Source organism: Chlorella variabilis (genome assembly GCF_000147415.1).
Source record: "Chlorella variabilis unplaced genomic scaffold CHLNCscaffold_27, whole genome shotgun sequence".
Taxonomy (NCBI): domain Eukaryota; kingdom Viridiplantae; phylum Chlorophyta; class Trebouxiophyceae; order Chlorellales; family Chlorellaceae; genus Chlorella; species Chlorella variabilis.
The window spans coordinates 207221-216658 of record NW_005435061.1 but is presented as its reverse complement, the minus strand read 5'-3'; the positions used below and the strand labels follow the sequence as shown (position 1 = coordinate 216658).

General features: G+C 67.4%; 3 protein-coding genes across 3 annotated transcripts in view; 1 reads left to right on the top strand and 2 right to left on the bottom strand.

Annotated features, from left to right (window-relative positions):
- Nucleotides 1-984, bottom strand: part of CHLNCDRAFT_54929 (hypothetical protein) — a gene marked incomplete at both ends in the record, with an annotated part of 1410 nt that extends 426 nt beyond the window's left edge. Inside the window, 4 exons of the mRNA XM_005843705.1 lie at nt 50-160; nt 364-514; nt 662-740; nt 833-984. Of these exons, the coding sequence (XP_005843767.1) occupies nt 50-160; nt 364-514; nt 662-740; nt 833-984 (493 nt within the window). The remainder of the gene's footprint in view (nt 1-49; nt 161-363; nt 515-661; nt 741-832) is intronic.
- A 315-nt stretch (nt 985-1299) lies between these two features.
- CHLNCDRAFT_139880 (hypothetical protein) lies at nt 1300-4910 on the top strand (the record flags this gene model as incomplete). Its single annotated transcript, XM_005843757.1, has 14 exons — nt 1300-1342; nt 1449-1582; nt 1730-1804; nt 1983-2135; nt 2285-2444; nt 2588-2728; nt 2952-3092; nt 3271-3396; nt 3569-3711; nt 3903-3971; nt 4127-4226; nt 4372-4482; nt 4584-4648; nt 4812-4910. 14 exons carry the CDS (start codon nt 1300-1302, stop codon nt 4908-4910), a joined length of 1560 nt encoding a protein of 519 aa, XP_005843819.1.
- A 561-nt stretch (nt 4911-5471) lies between these two features.
- Nucleotides 5472-9363, bottom strand: CHLNCDRAFT_54927 (hypothetical protein; the record flags this gene model as incomplete). The annotated part of the gene is made up of 13 exons (XM_005843704.1): nt 5472-5504; nt 5747-5929; nt 6159-6299; nt 6503-6627; nt 6829-6890; nt 7021-7166; nt 7381-7473; nt 7627-7683; nt 8072-8184; nt 8361-8457; nt 8667-8796; nt 8939-9154; nt 9263-9363. The coding sequence occupies 13 exons, from the start codon at nt 9361-9363 to the stop codon at nt 5472-5474; spliced, it is 1497 nt and encodes a 498-aa protein (XP_005843766.1).
- Between the last annotated feature and the right edge of the window lie 75 nt (nt 9364-9438).

The window sequence follows — 9438 nt, the reverse complement described above, 5'->3', positions numbered from 1 at the left end:
GGCCCCCCCCCCCCCCCCCCCCCCCCCCAAAGCAGTCAGATTGTGCAACCTGTGGAGAAGTCCTCGCCGCCGCCCAGCTCATCCAGGCCCACCACATAGTCAGTTGTTTTCTCGTGCTTGATGACCGCCACCGTGGGCAGCATCCAGATCTTGAGCCGCTCTGAGGGGCGCAGGCGGGGAGCGGTGGGGAGGTGGGAGAGGCAGGAGGGGCGGCAGGGGGCGCGGCAGGAGGTGAGGGCAACAGCGGTGGTGTCAGGGGCACTGGCGTTGGCAGGAAGCATGCATGGGGCGTGGACTGATGCAGAAAGCCGCCGCTGCCCGCTGCTGTCATTCTGGCCCAGGCCTGGCCCGCCCCAAACGCACCTGTGAGGAAGGGCGCCTTCTCTGCGTGCACCTTCACAAACTTGGTCTCCATGTGCTTCCCCGCCAGCAGCGCCAGGTGCTTGTCCATGACCTGGCAGGGCAGCGAGGAGCGGTAGAAGTGCGCCACCATGCGCTCCTCCCCCTTCATCTCCTGCAGCGGTTGTTTGGAGCAGGGAGTGCGACCAGGGAATGTGCTGTCTTCAACGCAGTCCGAGAAATGCAAGTTTGAGATGGACGCAGGAGCTTCCCGCCCGCTGCATGCCACGGATGCATGTTGCCGCTGCCACGTGTACCGCACCTTGAAAAACTCCTTCTCCTCCACCTCTCTATATTCGCCATGTCCCTTGCGCGCCCATTCTTGCCGCTTTTGCTGCAGCCTGCAGCAGTGAGCACGGTGCAGGCGCTCAGCGGCGGCGGTGCAAGGCGGGTGGCGGCGGGTGGCGGCAAGTCACAGTCAGATGCCCCCTACCGCTTCAGCTCGTCTACACGCTTCTGCCGCAGCCGCTCCAGGTCGTCGTCGTCCATGTTGTCGAGCTTGTGGAGCTCGTTGTCTATCTGCGACTCCATTTCCGCCGCCGCCCGCAGCACCTGCTGCTCTATTAGCTGCTGGACCTGCTGCATGGCTGCTTAAGCTGCTGAGGGACGGCTGGGGAGGTGATCAGCCCGATCAAAGTGGCGGGGCGGTTCGGCTTTTGGATCTGTGTGTCAAGTGAGCGATCGACAAGAGCGTCATGTGCAAATTGGAGGCAATGCAGACGGCGCTGCATTGCTCTACCCTTCACCAGCGGGAGGCCTACGTGGCATTTGCGCTTAAACAACGCTCCATCGCATTGCGGCACATTGCAGACTCTCGGGCGTGGCCTAGCAAGGCTTGCGGAGCCACCAGCAGCGATTCAGCAAGGGCGGTGCCCCGCTCTCTCAGCTTGGGAGCTGGCGATGCCCTTCGATATCACACACAGCCCGAGGGAGGAAGGCGCAGGTGTGTCCGCCCACTCCAGGTGTTGGCTAGGCGTCGGCGGTGGCCCACCCGACGAGCGCCGTCCCGCACCGATCCCCGCCTCTGCCGTCCGCACCTTGACCTGCAGCCGCCTTGGACCTGGATGAACACCCAGACACTCAACGCTTCCTGCAAGTGCTGGAGGAGCTAGATGGGCTGCCGCCAAACGGCGGCGAGGAGCGGGCCGACCGCCAGGCAGCTCGGGGGCTCTTTCGCTGGGAGGTGCGGGGCAGGGCCCTGTGCTGCTCAACTGATGAGGCGTGTGCCCTGGCGTGCTCCCCGGTTTTGGCTCCCCTAAATTCTTGGATTAACAATCAGAGAGGAGAGGGCGCAATCGGTGGCTGCCGCGCTGCCCTGGCATGCCAGCAGGACGACGTGTTTGTGGCGAGGGCGCCCGGCCGCCTGGATGTGATGGGCGGCATTGCAGACTACAGCGGCTCGCTGGTGCTGCAGGCAAGCTGTCGGCCTGCTGGCGCGCAGGGCCTGGCAGGGGGCGTGCTGGCGCTGGCCTGCTTTGCTGCATGGGTGGCGCGCTTGCGGGGCCAGCAGCTAGCTCGGCAGAGCCAGCGAGCCGCCAGGCCACATGTCTGTGAGAAGCTTCCCTGCTGCGCCCCGGCCGCAGATGCCGCTGGCGGAGGCCTGCCACGTGGCCCTGCAGCGGCACCCGGCGGCGGCTGGGGAGGCGCAGGAGCGGGCGCCGGCGGTGCGTGTCGTGAGTTTTAACGCCGGGGCCGCCGATCGGGCGCCTGCCTTTGAGGTGGAGCTGGCCCAGCTGGTGAGCGCGCCAGGGAAGCCAGCAGGCACTCAAACGCATGTGGGGCCGGTGCTTGCTGGGTCCGATTGCAGCAGCTGCCCGTTAATGCACACTGATGCTAGTAGCTAACATGAACTGCTGCGACCGTGGCGTGCCCGCCCGCCGTGCAGCTGCCAGGAGGGGAGCCGCTTGGATATCCAGAGGCTCGGGCGCTGCTGCGGCGGGACCCCTCCCTCAGCTGGGCGGCCTATGTGGTGGGGGCACTGGTGGTGTTGGCACAGGAGCTCGGGGCACGGTTTGCTGATGGGCTTTCCATCCTGGTCTCCTCGGGTGAGTTGCCTGCGAGCGGGGCAGGCTGCCTGCCTTTGCAAAGCCTGTCGCTGCATTTGCCGGGAAGCAGTGACAATGGCAGCTGGAGGTGAAGCCCCACCACACACACCACACAAAACGCACGCGCACACCCTCCTGTGCAGATGTGCCCGAGGGCAAGGGCGTGAGCTCCTCCGCCGCCGTGGAGGTGGCGGCGATGTCGGCGCTAGCGGCGGCGCACGGCCTGCGCCTGGACGGCCGCACGCTGGCCCTGCTGTGCCAGAAGGTTGAGAACCACGTTGTGGGTGAGGCGCGCCTTGCTGTGTGGCTTGGCGTTTGGTTCGGGCGTGCTATCACGTGAGGGAAGGGGAGGGGACACACTCGTGTAGCCACTGCTGCCGCTGAGCTGCACAGGCGCAGGTGCTGCAGCCCTGTGTGTATCGCTGCCACCGGCTGCCCTCCTCTTCAGCCGCCCGCTGCCTCCTCATCGTCTGTTGCGCACGTGCACGTCCTCTGCGCCGCGCACAGGCGCCCCCTGCGGCGTGATGGACCAGATGACTGCGGCGCTGGGCCGGCGCGACCGCCTGCTGGCGCTGCGCTGCCAGCCCGCCGAGGTGCTGGGCGCGGCGGCCATCCCGCCCCACCTCCGCTTCTGGGGCGTGGACTCCGGTGCGCTGGGAACGTTGGGAACGCCTGCCGGCCAGGTGGCCGCAGGTTTTTTGACGGGACTGGAATGGGGGAGGCGATGGCCGGGGCTGGTTCCCAGCGGCTGCAACGTGTGCTGGATCCCCCCGCTGCCACCGCCGGGGCGTGACCCGCCCGCGGCCGCCTCCTCTCTGGCCTGCAGGCAAGCCTCACAGCGTGGGTGGTTCTGACTATGGGCGGGTGCGGGTGGGGACCTTCATGGGGCTGCGCATTGCCAGCCAGCTGGCGCATGAGGCGGCGGGCGGCGGCGGGGAGGCGGCCCCCATAGGTGGGAGCGCACAGCATGCCACCTGCAGCGCCGCGCCGCGACCTGCTGGGCTGCTGGGCTGCGCACACCACGCCCCAGGCGCGGCCTTTGACGCAACTCCTTCCACCTGCCCTCGGCTTTCGGCGCGCCTTGGTGCTGCCCGACTCTCTCCCATCCCGGTTTTGATCTGCAGGCGGCGGCTACTTGGCCAACGTGCCTCCCAGCGACTTTACGTGGCGGTACGAGGGGCAGCTTCCCGAGGTGATGGAAGGTGCTACCTTCTTGCAGCGATACGGTTCCCACTGGGACTATGCCACTAGCGTGGATCAGGCGCAGGTGGGCCGGGCGCAGCTTGCCGGCTGGCTGCTGCCACATGGCCGCATCGCCGCTGCCTGCCTGCCTGCCTGCCTGCCTGCCTGCCTCATGGCATTCCCTTGACGCGCCTGCTGTGCTGCAATGGGCACCTGCCACACCTCCCACGCCTGCCTGCCTGCCTGCCTGCTCGGCGTCGCCCTCCCGCGGCGCAGAGCTATGCGGTGCGCACCCCAGCCGGCCACCCGGTGCACGAAAACTTCCGGGTGCATGCGTTCAAGCAGGTGTGTGTGTGTTTGTGTGTGTGTGTGCGTGTGCGTGATAGGTGGGGAGGCTGCTCAATGAGTGCTTGTGAAATACGTTGTGACAGCCCGCAAGCAGGCAAGGAGGCAAGCATGTGCATGCTGCTGGGCTCGCTGCGTGGGTTTTTTTGTTTTAGGTGCTGGCCGCGCCCGCCGACGGCGGCGAGCAGCTGGAGGTGCTCGGCGAGCTCATGCGGCAGTCGCACGTCAGCTACAGCCGCTGCGGCCTGGGCTCGGGTGCGCCGGCTGGACCTGCCGCCCGCCTGCGCCGCCTGCACGGCAGCGTGCCCAGCTGTGCCACCGCCTGCTGCTGCAACGCCAAGTAACATGTGTCCCGTCCACTCATTCGCCGCATGCATCTGCCCCCTGGCCTCTGCTGCAGACGGCACCGACCGGCTGGTGGATCTGGTGCAGCAGGAGCGCGGCGCGGCGGCGGCACGAGGCGAGGCGCCCGCCGTGTTTGGAGCCAAGATCACGGGCGGCGGCTCTGGCGGTGAGGCAGCGGCCCTGCCCTGCTGCCGCTGGGATGCCACCAAGCAGCCGCATGTTTGCAGCAATTCAGCCATAGTGAGCATCTCCTCCCGGTGCATGCAGGCACAGTCTGCATCCTGGCGGCAGCGGGGCAGCGCGGCGAAGCGGCAGTGCAGCAGATAGTGCAGGTGCGGCGGTGTGCGGCTGCTTCCCTTGTCCTGCCTTGGCTGGGAATCTTCTAGCACCATCAATCCTGCCCACCACCACCATCCCCTCCTGCACTTCATCTGTTGGGAGGCCTCGGTCTGTCTGCCCGACCGCTCACCCCACCTACGCCCCTCCCGCTTGCAGCGCTATGCCCAAGAGGCTGGCTTTGCTCCCAAGGTGTTCCAAGGCTCCTCCAGCGGTGCAGCAGAGTTTGGCCACCTGCGGCTGCGGCGCAGGCGGTAGCCGGAGGCCTCCAATCCCTGCCGTGCCGCTTGCCATGAGCCTGGGCTGGAAGGATGTGTTGGGCTGTATTTATTTGACAGCATTCATTGCAGCCATGCCGACAGCATTCATTGCAACATGCCGAGCCTGTGCACCGCTCTCGGCCCCCCTAAGGACACAGAACAAATCAAAAATGGCAACAAGTGCGGCTGGCAAGCAGCCCACTCTCTCGTTTCCAGCTGCTGGCCCGTGTGCCCATCTCTAAATGCTCGAGGGCCGCCAAAAACTGTCTTCATTGGTCGTCTCAGCTGATGGGCCGCACCTTGCCCTGGCGCCACCAGCCCCATCCGCGCGCCCTGCGCTCCTCAACCTCCCGCCTGCGGCGGCAGCCAGCCGGACCAGGCACTCAGCCCTCACTCTCCCCAGAACTGCCACCAGGGCTTGCGCCTGTACTGCACAGCCTCCTTCCTGCAGAAGGATGCAGTGCCGTGAACCCATGCAGGCAGGCACAGCTGTCTCCCACACCATTGCAGGTCTCAAAGGCGGCAGCAGCAGCAGCAGCAACGGGGGCCCTGGCTCGTCTCAGCCCAGGCCCCAGCCAGCAGCGCCATTCACCTGCAGGCAGCAGGTGCGGCGGGCAGGGAGCCAGTCAGAAGACCTGGTACCGCTCAATCAGCTCAAACCAGCGCTCTATCGTGCGCAGCGTGGCGTCGTGCCGCCGCCTGCAGCATGCGCCATCGGCCGGCGGGCAGGCTGCCTCCAGTGCACTGTTGGAGCGTCTAGCAAGGAAACCGCAAGCAGCGCTGCAGCCAAGGCTGCCAGCCGGGCATCCAGACCATCGCACGCTCCCATCTCACTCGCCTCTTGCGCTGCTCCTCAGTCTCCAGCGCCCTGCCCGCTTTGCTGGCAGCGTCTTCCACGGCGCGCTTGGTCGCGTCCGCCGCCGCGCTGGTGGTGCTCTTGGCCACAGCGGCGGCCTCCTGCGCCTTGCCCCCCACATCGTGCACCGCCTCCACCGCCTGCTCCACCACCTCGCTGACCTGCATGTGTGTGTGGTGTGTGTGTGGTGGTGGTGGTGGGGGGGGTAAAGGCGAACACTGGCCAGGTGCAGCTGCTGCAAGCTCGGTTGGAAGCATACGTAGTCGCTGGTCGCAGGCGCAGCAGCCGGGATGAGACAGCAGTGCGCTGCAGGCGCTCCCCGGCGTGCCAGCGAGCACCGTGACGGCCCCATGCCACCCAACGGCCCCATGCAGCAAGCCAGTCGCCCACCTTGCCCTTCACGCGGCGCACAGCCTCCTTCCTCTTCACCTCATCCTTCAGCACCTCGGCCCCACCCCCCGCCATGAGCCACACCGCAAACACCAGGCCGCCGCCCAGCAGCAGCTTGCGCGCCACGCCGTTGAGCGCGCCCTGCACACCACGCCACAGCCAAGCCACCTTGCAGCAGCCAAGCACGGCACGTGCATGCTCCCGGCTGCCAGGCTGCATTCCTTCCCTCCCTCCACCCTGCAAGATCCATGCGTGCCCTCTCCCCTTCCAGAAGAGGCATAGCACTCCCTGCGCTGCCTCCTTCCTCTCCTGCCACCCACTGCTTGCCGCCCATGCATGCTCACCACGAGGCCGTGGGGCCGCGCCCCGCCGCAGTGCTGGTGGCGGTACTCGTGGAAGCGCTGCTCGGTGCCGTCTTTGAGCTCCAGGTACCCGGTCTCAAACAGCAGGCGGCGCAGCACCGGCAGGTCTGCAGCGGCGCGAGCGCGGCAGAGGTGAATAAGTTGGGGACATCGGGAGGGGTCTGGCCTGGCCAGTGCCAATTGGCTTCAGAAGGGCTATGTGTGGTAAGAAGAGTGGATGGATCAGACCGACGGACCGCAGGCAGGCAGGAGGGGAACTGGAAGTTGGGCGGGCACGGCGCTGTCGGGAGGCGTGGAGGGCGGCGCACCCGAGTGCTGAGTCAGCATCGCCTCCACCGAGCCCCAGGGGTACCTGCGCACCGGCCAGAACCTGCGGCAGGAGCATCGGCCAGCAGCGCAGGCGAGGCATTCACCCACCGCTCATCTGCGCCACCGCAGGCCCTGTGTGCCCCACCCCACCCAACCCTCTCCCACACCCCAGCAGCCCCAGCATGCCTCACCTGCCCACCTCCAGGTCCATCGTGTTGCTGCCGATGACGGCAAAGGGCGGGCCGTGACGCGCCCCCGCCTCCTCCAGCGCATCGTGGGAGAAGGGCGACTTCATGCGCTCGCGGCGCAGCCCGTCGCGCACGCGGTGGCGGAACTCCTGCGGGGCATGCGGAGGCCGTGGCGGCGAGCTGATCAGTTGGGACAGTTGGGAAAGAGCAGGCAGGCAGCGGCCGGAGCAGGGGGGTGCTCAAGATGGCTGGCAGGGCGGGCAGCGTGCCAAGGCATCACCCGCCGTCCCTCCCGACCCGCCCACCTACAACACTGGTGCTGGCAGCCCCTCCAACAACAGGACATGCAACACATGCACACACCTTGAGCTCCTCTGCCGTCATGGTGTCAGCCTTGGCCAGCACCGGCACCACCGGCACCTCTGCCGCGAGCTCAGACATGAAGCGCAGGTCGATCTGCGGTAAAATGGGAGGCAGTGGTAGGGCTGCTTCATGCTGGGATGAGATGTGAAGTGTAGTGACGGCAGCGTCTCGGGCGAGGCAGGCCGGCGAGCTGGCCCATGGTCGCGCCTGGCGCAGGCGGTGAGGCGGGATGAAGTAGAGGCAGACGTCCACGCGGGTGTCCCTGATGGCGTGCATGGCCGCCTTGCGGTCAGGGTCCTGCTCCTGCAAGGGCCACAGGCAGCGAACGGGGGGGCACTGCTGAGGGAGGCGGGGCGCCATGAATGCACGAGCAGGTGGGGAGATTTCTGGAGGGCAAGCAAACGCAGCCATCTTGATGACCAAGCCTCTCTGCCTGCCTAACCGCAACATGCATGCGGCGGAGGACAGCTGAGCCTGCTATGCCCTGCTGAATGCAGGGCACAACGCAAGCTCAGCTGCCTGCGCCGCACGCCCGGTTGCAGTAAGGCTGGCGGAAAGATATGGCCGCCAAGTGGCTAGCTCCCTTGCACAGCGCCGTCCAGCCTCCTCGAGCACAGCAGAGCATGCGAAGGAGGCACGGCAGGCGCAGCAGCGCTGAGCGGCGCCTGCTGTAGGCGCTGGTGCGGGCGACGCCAGCACAGTGGGTGGGCCGGCGCGCCTGCTCCAGGTAGCCGCAGGAGCAGTCTTGAATGTGGTCCAGGATCAAGCGGCGGTCGGCCGCCAGGTCAACAGAGTCGCCGTATCCTGCAGGACCAGGGGCGAGGTGGGCCACCCGGTGGTCGGCAAACAAAGAGGGATCTATCACCTGTCCGTCGGAAGCGGGAGATGGGAAGCAGGCAGGGCGGGAGGGGCGCGGGCGACATACCAACGAGATCGCTGCCGGCCGCCGCCAGCTCAGCGCCCCGAACATGTATGCTGACCTGGCGTGTCCTGCACGAGGTAGTGGTAGAACACCTTGTGCTCGCTGTCCTGCAGCACAATCTCGGTGCACAGTGCCTCCGGGTTGTCCTGGAAGATCTGCGGCGGGGCAGGGAGCGGCAGGCAGGAGGACGGGAGCGGGCAGGGAGCAACAGGGAGCAGGCAGATCAGCAGGGTTGGCGCTGAAGGGGCAACGGCATGCATGGAAGCACGCACGGCAGGGGCGCAGCGGTCGAGCGAAGCAGGTCCAGGCGGCTCTGTGTGGGAGAGCATGCACGGCGGCTGCTGCCCCGCCGCCGCAGACCGACCCGCGGCGCGTTGGGCACGGAGGCGTCGTTCACTGGGAAGGAGGCGTCGCGGGCGTAGGCGGCGAACAGGTTGCGTACAAAAGTCGTTTTGCCAAGCCCCGACTCGCCCACCAGCAGGATCTTCATGTACCTGCAGGGGAGGCGTGTGAGTGTGTGTGTGGTGTGCATGGGTGATGTGTGTGTGTGTGGCGTGGGTGGCGGAATCCACGCAAGCATGACACGCAGCAGAGGCAGGCAGGCGAGCGGGCACGCCGGCCGCGCTGCCACCGCACTTGTGCGTCCAGTGCGGCTTGATGCGGGGCAGGCCCGCAAAGGCGGCCCGCACATCCACCTCCCGCAGCTCTGCCACGGCCTCGTTCGGCGGCCGCACGCGCCCCTCCACCACCGCCGTGGCCTGCTTGCTGCTGGGCGGCGTGGCGGGGGCGGGTGTGGCGGCGGCTGCCGAGGCGACCGAGCGAGGGCGCACGTCTTGGGAGCGCTCGGGCAGCCTGCGCGGAGGGCGGGTGGGCGCTTTTGAGGGTCGCAACAGCAAAGGGCAGCATGCTCGGCCGTCGGCCGCAGGGCACGTGCAGCAGCCAGCCCGGCCACCACCGCACCCTGCCTCAGCGCTGCCGCCATTGGCTGCTGGCGGCACGCTGCCGCGGCTGGGCGGCGCCCACAGCTTGAGCTCGGGCGCCCTGCCGCCGTGCTTCTCCATCTCCTGCGCCCCGTAGCCTCGGCTCTCCTGCTCCTCTAGCTCGTACGCCTTGGCGTGCAGGTCGTCATGGTCGGC